Here is a 17,085-nt window from a genome sequence, read left to right on the forward strand (position 1 = left end):
CTTAGTCTATAAATTTAAAAAAAAAAAAACCTCTTTTTCTAATTGTGTTTTAGACACTTTGAGATGGCTTCAAAGTTGGAAGCCAGGACATGTCGGAACCAAAGAGGCAACATTTATGTGGCAGAGTGTCAAGCAGCTGCTAGCTGGGCTTAATTTTAGGTTCTGTCCTATGAAGAGAAACCCAAGGTCACTTCCTGCACTCCACACTGCTCAAGCCTGAGAAGGCAGCTGAATCACCTCTGCCCAGGTAGTCTGCCTTAGCTTATAAGGGCAGAACTATGGAACAAGGCTCCATCTGTCCTGCACGCACTGCCCGGGAGGAATAGAGACGGTTACCTCAACCCCAAGTTCTTCCCAGTCACCCTGGCTTCCTTCACCTTTACATTCATCTCTTCACTCCATCTGAAGATGTCACCCTGTACACCCTCCCTTCCCCTGAGGGTGTTCACCTACCACCTCTGGACCATTCTGTCTTTTCTTCCTTCTCAGTCTGCCCAGTAAAGGTTGTGTAAGGAAAAAAAAAAAAAAAAATCAATGACTTAAAGAATGCAGGCTAGCTTTACTGGAAACTGTGGCAAGAATCAGGAAAGGCTGAAAGGGGAGACAAGCACGTGGGCCCACAGAATTGAAACACTTTCCAGAATTATCAGCAACACACAAACAGCTCAACACTGCTCCAGTGAAAGAGGCTCCGAGCTCTCTCAACTAGTTGGATGTCTGGGTGGTGCTGTCCAGCCCTTTTGGCACAACTTGCTATGTAGCCATAGAACTGCTTCTCTACCCTCCATGACCCCGTAGTTTATGATCAGGTCCCTGGTCCTTTAGCTCTTCTCTTCCTGTTGGGCCGTCTCTGTTCTCCAAGATAGACCTAGCAGACCCCTGGGCTGTAAAATGAGCAAGAACGGTAACACCAAAGGATTCGCAATAGTCCTCGGTCCAGCAACCACTGAGAAAGGCTCTGTTCCTTGTCCTGGAACACAGAGTGCTCACCCCATGCCCCAAAAGAACTGCTTAGTCCAAAAGATGGAGAAGATGAGCAGCAGGGTGACACTGAGGATGACAGCCATCAGATAGGCGAAGATCCGGAAGTGAGGGTTGCGGACACACTCTCTGAGAGAGTAGTGACTGGGGATGGGCACCGGCCTGGTGTCAGGGGCTGTGTCCTGAGGGAGCCCAGTCTGGCTCCCAGGCTCAGCGCCAAGGTCCAGGGTGTAGACCCGAGGCTGACGCAGGAAGTAGCGGCTCTTGGGCTGGTCCTTGAGACAGAGCTGGTGGCCCTCTAGGATGACATGGTGGGGCTCTAGGCGGAGCAGGGTCAGCATGGCAGTGTCTGTAGGCAAGTCAGTGACTGGCTGCCCTGAAGCCAGCACGGTGGGCTGACGACAGAGTGGGCAGAGCAAGCGGCGCCTGGCTGGGGTTACCAGGCTGAGGTGGGCCAGGCATTCCACACAGAAGGAGTGACAGCAGTCTAGCACTTTGGGGGTGTGGAATGTGTTGTTGAAAGGGTTCCAGCAGACAGGGCACTCGGCTCTGAGCTCCTGGCCCTGTGGTTCGCTCATCCTCTGATCACATACAGGGAGCCGGAACCTCCAGAGGATGCCCTGTTAGGAGGGAGAAAGAGAAAGTATACCCATGGAGTGCTGCTGTCCCTGGACTTGGTCTGCAGCTCTCGGCTCTGAGAGGATAAAAGCTATCCACCCACATGTCACAGGTGGAGGAATGGATGTCTGAATGCATTTTGTCCAAGAGCATCCAGGCCTGGGTCACAGACTCAAGTCTGATGCTACACAGCTGCCCACCGCCCAGGGTGGAGGACTGAGCGACCCAATGGGTTACCTTTCTAGCAGCACCGGAATGAGAAGGCAGCGGAAGGAACAGCGCTGGGGCTTTGGAGATGCTAAAGAACAGGTGCTTCCTTCCCTGCAAACTCAAGTCTCTGACTAGAGCAGAGATGGGCTCTGTCCCTCCTCTGGAGACAAATGCCAGCCCCCTCTCTGCTCTTTCCTTTGGGGCCAGTGGCCAGCTTTTCACACTCAACTGACTAGTCCTGGTGAACAGTTCTTGAGAAGACTCCCCTACTCAGCCCCCCAGACCAGCTCTGTGTGTCTCTTCCTAGTTCTCTGCCTCCCCTGTCTCCTCCCACTTTCTCCCAACACCCACCTGGGTTTCTGTGAATTGTAGGAGGGGAATCGGAAAGACCACTCTGAAAGGTCAGAGTTTCCCCTGTCTCTCCCTCTCCTGAATCCGCCTAGCTTTGGGAAACTGCCACTTTGCCACCAACCCCAGGGCCGTTTCCATGACAGCATGCTCACAGCACCTGGAGCTGCTAGGTAGCCCTGGCTGCAGCCTCAGCACACTTGCCTGGAGTCAAGGCCAGAGTGGTGCCTGGGAGACCCAAATGAGACACACAGAGAAGCAGTCATGAATCCCCCCTAACAGACCCCCCCAGATACACACAGGGTGTGGCTAGCAATTGAATGTAGATACAGGTCCAAAGGTGGCCCCTGTCATACCTGAAATCACCAGATTGGAAAGGAAAGGGTGACAGTTTCCTACTTCTAGATCACCATGAGGATAAGTCTTCTGGGTCTCCTCTCTCTTGGGCCCTCGTTTCTTTTCTGAAAGGCTGGCATCTCCTTGCGCACAGGAGCTGCCTGCCATATGCTACGCTTGCTACATACACCTGAAAGATCTGACGACCAAATTCCCCAAAGCCTGTTTCTCACCTCCTCTTTTAACTTGGTAGCTGCAGCCAAAATAGGCAACCCTTTAGGACAGGGGCAGTCAACAGTCCCAGAGCAATCATGAAGAGAAGCATTCTGTCTCTGCTTCCTCATTTTAAGCGGAAACTCTTAACTTTTATCTCTTGCTTATATTGTTCACTTAAATTATTTGAGGAGCTGAGTTGCTGTCAGAGGGGACGAGGGTGGGGATGTACTTAAAACTACTTCTCCATCGAAACCATTCGCTTTACATGGAAACTAGAAGTGATTCCGTCTAGTTACAACAACACCGGGGTGACACTGGGACATGTTTTTGGAATTCTACAGTTACAAACACAGAAGGCGTCCATTCAGTCTACCTGCAGGGTATGTCCACCTGCAGGGTATGTGGAAAGAGCTAAATAGAAAGTATTCCTGTTCCCCTGAGATTCCTCGTGTCAGTAAAGACCCAGGAACTGTGTAAGGGAAGATTTCGGGGTAGCTCCAGTTCCTTAGAGAACTTATGTGATGCTCTGTTCCCTGACCAAATTGATGTCTGAAGCAAAACCTCTGTCCACTTTTACCCCGGGCCTCCTGGCTTTATCTACATCTTAGTCTCTGCTCTAAAGATGAAGCTCTGAAAATGTTTCATCTTTAAGGAAATGATATTCAGGGAGAGATGGTACAGCCATAACCAAAGCAAGGAGGGCCCCTAGGATTTGTGCAGATGCCCCATGCAATGAGCTGTTCACCTACCCAGTCACTGAGTGCTTACCACATGCCAGGTGCTGTACCAGGTACTGAAAGATAGAGGGGAATAAAATTGACCTTCTCTTTTCTCTCATGACATTCATAGGCTGCTGAGGCAAAAACAATATCTCATGAGTAATGAGAAACAAAGAAATAACAGATCTCACTATAATATATACTGTATGTGTATATCTTTCATTATAATATATTCCATATATATTATATACCTTTATATTAGTAAAAGAATGTGCCATCTCACCCACTGAAATACATGGCTTTAATTAATGTCATAAAGAATAAAAATGGAAGCTTTCTCCAAAGAGGTGATGTGATTGCTAACACAGTCTTGAAAAGAACCAGACAGACAGAGTGAGGGAAGAGCATGCCAGCCCAGAGGTGAGTTCTGCCAGTGTGAGGAAGTGAAAGGCAGATGGCTGAAGGGCTGGGGAAAGCAAGAGTCCAAAGTGCTCACAGCAAAGGCAGGAGGCAAAGTCTGTTAAGTCCCAAAACTCATTTGAGTTTTATTGATGGGGGTATAACTCATCCTTGACTTATTTTCATTTGTTTTTAATTTGAGATAGCTTAGACTGCCTTGAACTTGCTGTTTGTCCAGCCTGGGCTTGTGGAAATGTAGGTCAGTTATGGCTACAACAGCTAGTTCAAGTGTAATGGTGATGTCTGATATAGCTCAGGTGAGAGACACACAATGAGCATCTGAAAACATGTTCAGCATCCTTAGCCTCAGGAAAATGTAAATGAACACTCTATTGAGATCTGAATGGCTATCAATAAAACAAAGAACAGTGACAAGGTGTCCATTCAGGTGATATGTGAGAAATTCGCCACCAAGTCTGATGACCTGAGTTCCAGTCCTTGGGCCCGCATAGTAGAAGAAAAGAACCAACTTCCATAAGTTGTTGGATCCCCTGAGATTGGAGTTATAAGCAGTTGTAAGCCACCATGTGGGTACTGGTTATCAAACCTGGGTCCTCTGGGACAAGCAACCAATGCTCGTATACCCCGAGCCATCTTTACAGCACTGATGCTTAAAGTCTTTAAGAAGGCTAAAACATCCCAGAGTCCACAGTGTCATTTCATACAACTCTAGGCTAACCCAAAATCTATAATCCATAATGAATATATGGAGGACGTAGGGGTAAATAGAGAGGGCAACTGGAGGAGAAGGAAATATCACATGCTTCTCATATGTGGAATGGAGACACGTATGATATAGGAAGGGGACCAACAAAGGAGATGAGAGAGGAGGTAGGAAGGGCAGTGAGGGGATGAGTCAGCAAAGTGCAATGATGAGTCAGCGAACTACAAAGATCTGTGAGCGTGACATGATAAAGCATGTCATTTCATAAACTAGCTATAAAATTTTAATTTAAAGAGAAAGGAAGAAAAAGGAAGGAAGAGAGAGAAAGAGAGAGACAGAGAGAGAGAGAGAGAGAGAGAGAGAGAGAGAGAGAGAGAGAGAGAGAGAGAGAGAGAGAGAAGAAATAATGAGAGTGGCATGAAAAACACCTTCAGAGACAGACATGCACATACAGTTCTCTGGAAGGTGGTTTGTATTGTTACAGAAGATGGATGTAAGAAAGATATTCTGTAGTCTTTAAAATGATGTGATAGAACATTTCTTATTATGGAGTGTGTCTAGGATATAATGTTATTAGGTATTAAAGATTCAGTGACAAAACAATCACAACATCATCTACTTTAAAAAACACACTGCACTGTGGAAAAATATCTCCCGGATGATAAAAAACCAAATGTTTTTTGTTGTTTGTTTGTTTGCTTGCTTGCTTGCTTGCTTGCTTGCTTGAGGTAGGGTCTCAAGCCCTGACTATGTAGACCAGGCTGGCCTCAAACTCAGTGATCAGCTCTCCTCTGCTTCCCAAGTTCTAGGCTTAATAGTGTGTGCTAGCTCTCCTAGAAAGAACTAAATGTCAACAGTGGTTATCAATGTGGGCAAAACCATCCATTTAGATTATTGCTACAGCTTTTGTCTTTAATTTTATTACTTGAAAATGTTAACTTTGGGGTTGACCAGAGTGAGCAGGGCCAGAGCAAGCAGAGGTCCTGAATTCAACTCCCAGCAACCACATGATGGCTCACAACCATCTGTACAGCTACAGTGCACCCATATCCATAAAATAACTAAATAAATCTTTAAAAGAAAATGTTAACTTTGGGGTTGGAGAGATGGCTCAGCAGTTAAGAGTACTGGCTGCCCTTCCAGAGGACCTGGATACAATTCCCAGTGTCCACATGGCAGCTCACATCTGTCTGTAACTCTAGCTCCACAGGGTTCAACATACTCACACAGATATACATGCAGGCAAAACATCAATGCACAAATAAAATAAGTTATTTTTTTTAAAAAGAAAATGTTGGGGCCAGAGACATGGCTCAGAGGTTAAGAGCACTGACTGCAGCTGGGCAGTGGTGGCACAAGCCTTTAATCCCAGCACTTGGGAGGCAGAGGCAGGCAGATTTCTGAGTTCGAGGCTAGCCTGGTCTACAGAGTGAGTTCCAGGACAGCCAGGGCTACACAGAGAAACCCTGTCTCGGAAGAAAAAAAAAGAAAAAAAAAAAAGCACTGACTGCTCCTCCAGAGGTCCTGAGTTCAAATCCCAGCAACCACATGAAAGGGATCTGATGCTCTCTTCTGATGTGTCTGTAAACATCTACAGTGTACATATATATAAATACATATATGTGTGTGTACATATGTGTGTGTACATATATGTATGTGTACATATATATGTGTGTGTGTGTGTATGTATATATATATTTTAAATGTTAACCTTGGGGGCTGGAGAGATGGCTCAGTGGTTAAGAGCACCGACTACTCTTCCAGAGGTCCTGAGTTCAATTCCCAGCAAAGAAAGTGGTTGGGATAGTAATGGGGAAAATTTCCCTTTTTTTTTTTTTTTTAAAGTTAACCTTATTCCAGTCAACTTGTCTCGCTATCCTTAAAGATCTCCCTTCACCACCCTAGATCAGACCTACATTCTCTGAGGTTTCATGACCATAGCTCTAAATGGATGTTCAATTAAAAAAGATGGGGGCTGGTGAGATGGCTCAGTGGGTAAGAGCACCCGACTGCTCTTCCGAAGGTCCAGAGTTCAAATCCCAGCAACCACATGGTGGCTCACAACCATCTGTAACGAGATCTGACTCCCTCTTCTGGAGTGTCTGAAGACAGCTACAGTGTACTTACGTATAATCAATAAATAAATCTTAAAAATATATATATATAAAAATAAAATAAAGAAAAAAAGAAAAAAAGATGGTAGCGGTTGCTTGGGTCCTTCTCTGAGGAGCTTCTCTCAGGCACCCACTGCACAGAGGTCAGTGTCTCTAGGAGACCAAGACGCCAGTGATTTACAGGCCCCAGCTTCCTGCAGAACAGCTCAGCAACAGTAAATTCTAAATACCTCCCTGCAGTCATCATTAACAGAAACTTGTCTATAGCATCTGCCCACCCCTATGTTTTCAGCATCCTGACAGCAAGCTGGAGAACTGGCATCCAGACCAAAAGGGCTGGCTCTTGCTAGAAGCTGTGTATGGTAACCTTTAGAGAACATCTTTGCCTTTTACAAACTGTTTCCATTTTCATGAGGCCATTTGATTGGCTAAACCCAGAAACAAGAATAGACCAGGGAGTGAAAAGTCTCACCAATTTGTGCTGATATGACTCAATGGCTTCACTTCTCCGAACCCTGCTTCCCTCTGTTGAGGAAGCCCATGACCCCTTCTTACTATTTCTGTGAGGAAGAAGCCAGCCTCACTCAGTGTACCACACAGGGTGGTCAGTACACACGTTCAAATGAGTCTATAAAGACCTACAAGCTAGGTGGGAAAACCCAGGCTCAGAATGTACAGTGACTTGGGCACCAGCTTCAGAGCCGGAGAGGCCGAGCTTGAAAATTGACCCAGAAGCCTGCCTCCTAGGTCAGAGTTCACACCAAAAAGCACACCTGCTCCTCCCTCTCCCACTCCTTACCAGCTTCAGCCAGCTTCTTCCTCTCTCAGCCCAGCCTTGAGGCAGGTTGCGCTGGCTTCCTCGCTGGCTTCCAGGTTGCTGGGAGCCAGCCTCTTTTGCATGGGTCTCCCCAGCTCTTGGTCCACTCTCTGGCTGGCTTTCTTCTTCCTTCCTCGGATGACTTTGGAACTCTGCATATACAAAAGACCTGGACATTTGCTTTTGTGAGTCACCCCTGCTTTCTCTGAGCTGGCAGGAGGAAGTCCACTCATCCTTGCAAGCTTCTGTTCTAGAAAGGGAGGGGCCCTAGCCTTTTTACCCTGGGCTGACCTGTCTGGACTCACACTTATCCTGGCTTTGGTAGGTAGGTAGGAGATCCCTGAAACCAGATACATGGCTACTCTGAGCCCTTGCAATGAAGGCACACCAAAGCAGATAACCCAGCAGAGGGAGACAGAGACAGAGACAGAGACAGAGACAGAGACAGAGACAGGGACAGGGACAGGGACAGGGACAGGGACAGGGACAGGGACAGGGACAGAGACAGACTGAGGCCTGGTAAGCATGAGCAGCAAGTGCCTGAATTCTTCAACAAGCCAGACACCGACCCGATAGGTATCCAGAGTCAGTGGCTTCTGAATCAATACAGGTAGTGAGGGCAGGACTTCACTTCTCCAAGCCTTGAGTTCCTCACCTGCAGCTGCGCGGAGAAATCCACCTTCCTTGTGGGGTGCAACTAGGGAGACAGTTCAGTGGTCAGAGTACTTGCTATGCGAGCACAAGAACCTGCATTCAAATCCCAAACATTCATGGAAAAACCTGGGCATGCATGCCTGTAGCTTCAGCGCTGGAGGGGGTGAAGGGTGGAGACTGGCAGGTCCTGGGAGCCTGCCAGCCAGCCTAGCCCAAGCAGCAAGCTTCCAGTTTGACGAAAGACTCTGCCTCAAAGAAATACAGCAAAAACATCTGACAGTCTCCTCTGGGTGCTACACGCATGCCCATGTGTGAGTTCACACACACACTTACCTACTCAGGCTGCAGAGTAAAGGAGATAATATCTACAAGTGTTACTACACAGTAAACGGCACGAAGAAACACAGTAGGGGTGAGTTAGAACTATATTATTATTATTATCACTATAGCGTGACCAGGTAAAGAGTGAAAAATGCAAATGAAGCACACACATAGAAGTTCTTTTTTTACTTTTTTTTTGTTGTTGTTGTTTTTTTTGAGACAAGGTTTCTCTGTGTAGCCCTGGCTGTCCTGGAACTCACTTTGTAGACCAGGCTGGCCTCAAACTCAGAAATCCGCCTGTCTCTGCCTCCCAAGTGCTGGGATTGAAGGCATGCACTACAACCACCCGGCTACATTTCATTTTTTTTTATTAGATATTTTCTTCATTTACATTTCAAATGCTGTCCCAAAAGTCCCCTGTACCCTCCCCATGCCCTACTCCCCAACCCACCCACTCCTGCTTCCTGGCCCTGGCATTCCCCTGAACTGGGGCATATAATCTTCACAAGATCAAGGGCCTCTTCTCCCATTGATGGCCAACTAGGCCATCCTCTGCTACACATGCAACTAGAGACACAGTTCTGAGGGGTACTGGTTAGTTCATATTGTTGATCCTCCTATAGGGTTGCAGACTCCCTTAGCTCCTTGGGTATTTTCTCTAGCTCCTTCTTCAGGGGCCCACACATAGAAGTTCAAGTGAAGTCTCTCCATAATCTGTACTATGGCCTAACCATCTTCCAAAATATATCTCACAAGCTCATTTTTTGCTCACATTTAAAATTAAATTTATTTCTAACTAGTGTTATTCTTTGTAGTTATAGTCCCCTTATATTTTTTAAAGATTTATTTATTTATTTTACATATGTGAGTAAACTGTACCTGTACAGATGGTTGTGAGTCTTTATGTGGTTGTTGGGGATTGCATTTTTAGGACCCCTGCTCACTCCAGTTGGCCCTGCTCACTCTGGTCAACTCTACTCGCTCAGTCCCTGCTTGCTCTGGCCCAAAGATTTCTTTTTTATTATATATAAATACACTGTAGCTGACTTCAGACACACCACAAGAGGGTGTCAGATCTCACTGGGGTGGTTGTGAGCCACCACGTGGTTGCTGGGATTTGGACTCAAGGCCTTTAGAAGAGTGGTCAGTGCTCTTACTCTCGGAGTCATATCGTCAGCCCCCCACCCCCTGTTATTTTAGTGTTCTTTCAATGGCTCTTGAATATACAGATATAAATGTATATATACACACCTATGTATATACATACATATATGTCTGTATATAGCTATATATAATTGAGGATAAATTAAAGATTCTAGACTCCCCCCCCCCCATTTGAACAGGGACATTCATGAAAAGCTTGACTGTGTAGTAAAAATTCTCTTTTCCCAGCAATGTTGTACTCAAAATTAGAGAATTTTGCGTATATTTTATAAAGTATATTTTTAGTGTATGGTCTCAAAGATGTCTTGTGTGTGCACAGGCAAAATGGCTGGGTTCCTTATTTCTTCTCATCCTTTTATCCAAATGTGTGAATTCTACAGCTATTCTGAATTTTGCTGCAAATACCCTTACTCACTGAGCCTCATCATCATGAAAATGATTGTTTTCATATTCATAATGGCTTTATTGTTTCAGTGAATGACTGTGCCATCAATTATTTAACCAATCCACCAAGAGTCTAATCCTTTAATTCAATTTAAGTTTCATTGTTATGTTATATTTAAGACAGAATGTCCTAGCAACCCAGGCTGGTCTGAAACTCACTATGCTGCCAAGGTGGTGGCACCTGGTGGCCTTCCCAACTTCACTTCCTACCTGCTGGAACAATGAGCATGGGCCACCATGGCTGGCTGAAACCTTTAATTTTAAATATGTAAATACTGGCTGGAAAAATAAATGCAACAGGAATTATAGATTTTAGGTTAGCCTTGAGCTGTATGAAATGACACTGTGGACTTTGGGATGTTTTAGCCTTCATAAAGACTTTAAGCATCAGTAGTGCTAGAGAGATAGCTCAGTGTTTTTTGTTTTTTCCAGAGCTGAGGACTGAACCCAGGGCCTTGTGCTTGCTAGGCAAGCGCTCTACCACTAAGCTAAATCCCCAACCCTAGATAGCTCACTATTTAAGAGCATTGGTTGCTTGTCCCAGAGGACCCAGGTTTGATAACCAGTACCCACATGGTGACTCACAACCGCTTGTAACTACAGTCTCAGGGGATCCAGAAACTTCTTCTGTGCACCATGTGCACAGAAACACATACAAGCAAAACACCCATACGTATAGAAATAAATAAGTTTTTAAAGACTTTAAGTTAAAGCAGGTAGTGCAGGTAAGAAATCAGTCAGGGCACTGCAAGAAGTGAAGTAAGTATAAAATATGCCCAGACTCTTCTCTGGGCCACTTCTCTCTGGGTCACTTGTCATCCTGAGAGTCAGCCGATCATCTCTGTGTCTGTGGGTGGCCAGGCTAAGAAGTCCTTGGTAAACAGTGGAATTTTTTTTTTATCTGAGACCTACTCAGAAGAGAGGGTGGGGCTTCTCAGGAACTTGAGAGTTAAATTAATTAGTTCATGCTTGGGGGGAGCAGGCCAGCCAGCTGGAAAAGTACCTGGCCTAAGCAGTACCTTGGAACCTGTGAACCAAGAGTCATAAGACTCGGTGGAGCACAGCCAAGATGCCGGGGCGGGGGCTGACGGGGCGGGGGCTGAAGAGGGATGGGCTTTCTGGGAAAGGATGGGAGGAAGGAAACAGGCAAAAGGGTAAAACATCGCATCAGTGTTGTTACTGGAGGTGAGTTGTTCTGTATCATTTTGATAAAAAGAATCAAGGCCAAATCTTCAAGGCTCACTACCAACAAGAGCCAGTGGGATCATAGTTACTCTAAGGTGAGCAGAAGTCTGTAAGTGATCCTAATAAACACATTGGTTTACCAAAACAGAGTTGGCTGCAGCTGTTTCTCTCTAGTCTTCTCTGGGGTGTCTTAGTCATGTCCAAAAGCAACCTGGGGAGGAAAGAGATTATTTGGTTTATGCTTTCATAAGACTGTTCGTCACTGAAGGAAGTCAGGACAGGAACTCAAACAGGGCAGGAATCTGGAGGCAGGAACTAATGCAGAGGCCACAGGGGATGGGGGTGCTGCTTACAGGCTTTCTCTTCATGTCTTGCTCAGCCTGCTTTCTTATAGAACCCGGAACCACCAGGCCAGGGATGGCACCATTCACAATGGGCTGGGACTTCCCTATCAATCACTAATTAAGAAAACACCCTCCAGGTTTGCAACCTGATCACATGGAGAAATTTTCTTGATCTGAGGCTCTTTCCTCTTCAATAAGTCTAGCTTGTGTCAGGTTGACATAAAGCTAGCCAACACACTGGAGTGAATAGGCATTTGCTCATGTCTCCCCAGGAAAAGTCACACAACAGGAAGAAATGGCAGGAGAAGAGGCCGAATGCTAGCAAACAAATGCTCTGACCAAATACCCTGTAAACAAATAACACAAGTACCCTGAAACAAGGCTCAGAATAAAAGCAGTGGACCACTGACTGAAACACAGTGTGGACTGTCGGTTTGAGCATCCCATGGTGGTACCTGACCCTGACCTTGGTAAGTGTTCTAGAGAAAGTGGATTATCCTTAGCATTAAAATCTATTGCTGCAAAGCACAGCACTCACCTGGAAAGAGGCAGTTTACTGTGAGCCAGATATGAATGATCACAGCCCAGGAACGCAGAATCAGGTTATCCTGAATCGTATGCTCTGCCATTGAAGTGGTTACATAAGCTTCCTTTTAAAAAGATGTACACACACACACACACACACACACACACACACACACACTCAGGAGCCCATGAAAGCCAGAAGAGGTCTTTGGATCCCCTGGAACCAGAGTTACAGGTTGTTACGAGCCACCATGTGGATACTGAAAATCCAGGTCCTCTTCAAGAGCAGAAAGTGCTCTTAACAGCCATCCCCCCCCCCTCACACACACACACACACACACACACACACAAGTTTTTACTAGTTACAGAGAAGAAAAAGACCATAAACCATCACATTTGCTAAATGCATAGGTGATGGCCGTGGATAGATGGGCTACAGGAAGAGTAGGTTTCAGATGTTATCTGTGACAGACTTAAGTTTTTGAATTGGTTGAAATGGTCTCCTAAAAAATACATTTTAAGTTTTTACTGTTTGATCAGACACAGAAATGGGTAACAGATGACTAATAAGATAATTTTGACTCTGGGTCTGTGAGTTTAAACTTCTCATCAGGAAGTTCTGATTGGTCAATCACCCTTGAAGATACTTGAATCTAAGCATGGCTTTTCCCTGTTCCTGTAAAGACTTCCTGTCAGGTTCAAGTTCTGGACATTAGACAAAAGCCAGCAGTCGTCTGGAACTTGTGACACAGGTTCCCCTCTACCCAAGGAGCCAGTTCCTTATCATTGGCAGAAGGGACAAATGGCTGTGGTTCCTAATAGCATCCCAAAGTGCATGCTGGCCTCCAGGCTCACAGGCACCACAAACCCTAGCTAGCTCTTTAAACCTCCCAGCTCAGGAGCGTCCATCCTCTTGGTTCTCTTCTCTTCCTCTTTTGCTCTCCCCGTCCCTACTCTCCAGTCTCAGCCCAGTCTATTGGCCACATGCAGTCTATTATTTTCTCTCTCTGTTTTGGACTCTTCCAGATGCCTCTGACTGTTCTCTTCTCTCGTATCTACAATAAAAAACCTTCCACTTAACCATACCAGTTAATATAACATAACCAGTCTTGTTAGTCAGTGTATGCACCCTCCATATTGGATAATATTCTTCAGTTTACTAAAAACACCAACACCAGAAGAATGAACAACAACAGTATGTTAAGTTTTAGCATGAAATTTAATGAAAAAATCTTGATTTTTTTTTTTCAGAGCATGGGATATGGGAATTAAAGGTAAGGGTTGGGGGTTTCCAACATTGCTATTTTACTTTACTCATCAACTGTGTCAATTAAACAAAAGTTGGAAACTGATGCAATTCTATCTTCAAGTCCTTGCTAACCAAAGGCTGATCCAGATAGCCAGCCATTTAGTCCAGTTAATATGGATGCTAATTGTCAGAGCTGAGGGTGAAGCAGGCCTTGAATTTCCCTATCTTCCCCGAGGACAGTTCATCTGAGCTCTTGGGCACATGCTGTGCTCTCTGTGTCCATGCTGTGTAGGCAGAATGTGGGAGCCAGCCAAGCCATGAAGAGTGCAAGCCTCCTGAACACGCTGGCAGCTATGCTAGATACCCAGGACCTAGTGGGCAGATGGCCGGAGTCAGCCTTTGGGAACAGGAGTGTACCTATCTTCTGCTGTTCTTGTTGTGTTTTGGCTGTGGAGAATTTATTTTGATTTCACAGGCTGATAAGTGGGACTTTGGACTTTGCATTTGCAGGAACAAATTAAGACTTTTGGGATGGACTTTGGAACGAGATTTGGGAATGCAGTGGCTGCATTTTACCTTGTGAGGAGGTAGTGTGTAGAATGCTGTGCTTTAGATAGGGCTTGTCCCCTCCAAAGACAATCTTTGCCAATTGCCTGTGACAGTCCTGAGAGGTGGTGTCACCATTAAGAGGGGACTGGATCATTGAGAGGATTATGGCTTCCTCTGTGTTGCAGATTCATCCTAGAGAATGTGGGCTGTCACTGAGCGGCCCCAGCTGCCCATCCACTATGCACCGAGGCAGCAGAAAGTCCTTACTAGCAGCCTGCACCATTATCTGGAAATTCCTAACCTATTAATCACCTGGCCTCAGGCATGCCATTATAGAAAACAGCAGGAGAAGTCTTTCTGCTGCCCGAAGTTATGATGTCAGCAATTCCTATGTCTGTGGGTTTCTGGGTGTGCAGGTTCGATGCCTCTCTCTAGGGCCTTCTGGATGTCACCTCTCTATGGCCATACACACCCTCTCTCGTTTGTTCCCCTCTCTGTCACTGAAGCTCAATTTTTACTGTAATATATACATCCAGTACTGAAAAATGATGAAACTCGGGTGAATATTTGTCTTAGTCAGGGTTTCTATTCCTGCACAAACATCATGACCAAGAAACAAGTTGGGGAGGAAAGGATTTATTCAGCTTACACTTCCACATTGCTGTTGATCACCAACGGAAGTCAGGACTGGAACTCAAGCAGGTCAGGAAGCAGGAGTTGACGCAGAGGCCATGGAGGGATGTTACTTACTGGCTTGCTTCTCCCTGGCTTGCTCAGCTAGCTTTCTAATAGAACCCAGGGATGGCACCACCCACAAGAGACCCTTTTCCCTTGATCACTAATTGAGAAAATGCCCCACAGCTGGATCTCATGGAGGCACTTCTCCAACTGAAGCTCCTTTCTCTGTAATAACTCCAGCCTGTGTCAAGTTGACACACAAAACCAGCCAGCACATATGTCAACAACTGTTGACATATGGCAAGCATATTCTCCAGAAGTGGTGAATTTCATAACTTGGCCCTGAGGACAACCCTATCACCATCTTCTCCATTCTGTAGATGAGAACATTAATGTACAAATTAAGCCACCCCTTGACTTTCAAAGCCACACTACCTCTTGGAAGAAGGAAATAAGGTCACCTCAAATCCTACATGGACACATCTGGGGGTGTGTTAGCCCTCTGTCTCTTTTCCTTGTGTTTTAAATACAGAAATATATTTTGTAAACTGCTGCCTCTATCACCTCTATGCACCATTTGGTAGCCATTTTTTTTCACTTTGCCATTTTCTATATCATAAAGTCATGTAGGCTGGAAAGCTTTTACTTAAAAAAACAAAGGCCAGTTGGTCAGTGGTGGCACATGCCTTTAATCCCAGCACTTGGGAGGCAGAGGCAGGCAGATTTCTGAGTTTGAGGCCAGCCTGGTCTACAGAGTGAGTTCCAGGACAGCCAGGGTTATACAGAGAAACCCTGTCTCAGAAAAAACAAAAATCAAAAACAAAAAAAAAACCAAAAAACCCTAAAAAAAAAAAAAACCAACCAACAAACAAAGGCCTTGAAGAGGCTGAAGAGAGAGCTCCAGGAGACTGCTGTTCAGTTCCCAGCACACACAGTGGCTCACAACTATTGGTAACTCCAGTTCCAGGGGTTCTGATACCATCTTCTGGCCTTTGTGGGCACTGCATGAATGCAGTACACTTCACATACCCACAAACAAAACATTCATACATCTTAAAAACAAACAAAGGTCTTGTTTTGGCTTAGTCTTTCCATACTATCCCATTTGGTCAGTCTTTTCACTGTAAAAGCTATGTCTTAAAAAAAAAAAAAAGAAAAGAAAAAGAGAGAAAGAAAGAAAGAGAGAGAAAGGAAGGAAGGAAGGAAGGAAGGAAGGAAGGAAGGAAGGAAAGAAGGAAGGAAGGAAGGAAGGAAGGAAGGAAGGAAGGAAGGAAAGAAGGAAGGAAGGAAGGAAGGAAGGAAGGAAGGAAGGAAGGAAGGAAGAAAGAAAAGGAAGGAAGCAGGCAAATCAAACAAAAGAAAGAAAAAGGTCAGCCAGGAGTTGGTGGCGCACGCCTTTAATCCCAGCCCTCGGGGAGCAGAGGCAGGTGGATCTCTGAGTTTGAGGCCAGCCTGCTCTACAGAGTGAGTTCCAGGATGGTCAGGGCTTTACAGAGAAGCCCTGTTTAAACAAAACAACAACAACACACACACAAAAGAAACAACAACAACAAAGAAATATGTATTTGCTGACCTGCACATAAAATAGGATGCAGAAATGCCAGCCATATTGTTACTTCCGGAGGGAGCCTGGTGGATGGCAGGCAGCAAGGACAGCAAGAATTCTCATGGCACTCTCTGCACTCTTGTGAATATGTGAATGTATCATCTATTTAAAGGTAAGCTTACAAAACAAAGCTGATATATCCCAATCACAAAACAAGTGAAGGCAGAAGCCAGTGGTGAGTTCACCTTCACACTCAACACCCAGATAAACCACAGTCAATATATTTTAAAGGTTTTATTTTAGCTTTGTGAGATAGTCTGTCTACATAGTCCCAGCTGTCCTAGAACTCACTATATAGATCAGCCTCAAACTACAGAGATCTACCTGCTGGGATTAAAGGCATACATCACACCAGGTAGATTTTAAGTGTGTGTGTTTGTGTGTGTGTACATGGCCTTATATGCATGAGTTCAGATGCTCATAGAGCAGAAGAAATCGTCCAGTTCCATTTCCAAGCAGTTGTGAGCTGCCTGAAGTGGGTGCTGGGATCTGAACCTGCAGCCAGTGCTCCTAACTGAATCATCTCTCCAGCCGCACTAGCAGTACTTTGTCTGTCTTTCCTCCATGCTTTCATCTATGTATAGATTTATGGATTTATTTCTTCCACTGTTATTAGACGCGTTCTCACGCCCGGCCAGGAAGAACACCACAGACCAGAATCTTCTGCGGCAAAGCTTTATTGCTTACATCTTCAGGAGCCAGAGTGCAAGAAGCAAGAGAGAGAGAAAACGAAACCCCGTCCCTATTAAGGAGAATTTTCCTTCGCCTAGGACGTGTCACTCCCTGATTGGCTGCAGCCCATCGGCCGAGTTGACGTCACGAGGAAGGCAGAGCACATGGAGTGAAGAACCACCCTCGGCACATGCGCAGATTATTTGTTTACC

General features: G+C 45.5%; 1 protein-coding gene and 1 long non-coding RNA gene across 6 annotated transcripts; one reads left to right on the forward strand and one right to left on the reverse strand.

Moving 5' to 3' along the window:
* Positions 1-539: 539 nt before the first annotated feature.
* Positions 540-8,250, reverse strand: Rnf183 (ring finger protein 183). Of its 4 annotated transcripts, none has more exons than NM_153504.4 (4): positions 8,138-8,250; positions 7,465-7,634; positions 3,478-3,559; positions 540-1,601 (listed from the first exon to the last, which is right to left on the reverse strand). In NM_153504.4, exon 4 carries the CDS (start codon positions 1,557-1,559, stop codon positions 987-989), a length of 573 nt encoding a protein of 190 aa, NP_705724.1. In that variant the 5' UTR covers positions 1,560-1,601; positions 3,478-3,559; positions 7,465-7,634; positions 8,138-8,250; the 3' UTR covers positions 540-986. The 4 variants fall into 4 exon arrangements, with proteins under 4 accessions (NP_705724.1, NP_001366552.1, NP_001366554.1 ...); NM_001379623.1 differs by having other exon boundaries at positions 3,478-3,562; NM_001379625.1 differs by lacking the exon at positions 8,138-8,250 and having other exon boundaries at positions 7,465-7,640.
* On the forward strand, positions 7,471-16,851 carry Gm30589. 2 transcript variants are annotated; one of them, XR_390637.3, is made up of 3 exons: positions 7,471-7,667; positions 11,867-12,064; positions 16,818-16,851. It is a non-coding gene; the product is annotated as a predicted gene, 30589 (long non-coding RNA). The 2 variants fall into 2 exon arrangements; XR_003955421.1 differs by lacking the exon at positions 7,471-7,667 and adding an exon at positions 11,229-11,250.
* The last annotated feature ends 234 nt before the right edge of the window (positions 16,852-17,085 follow it).

Source organism: Mus musculus, chromosome 4 (genome assembly GCF_000001635.26).
Source record: "Mus musculus strain C57BL/6J chromosome 4, GRCm38.p6 C57BL/6J".
NCBI classification, from domain to species: Eukaryota; Metazoa; Chordata; class Mammalia; order Rodentia; family Muridae; genus Mus; species Mus musculus.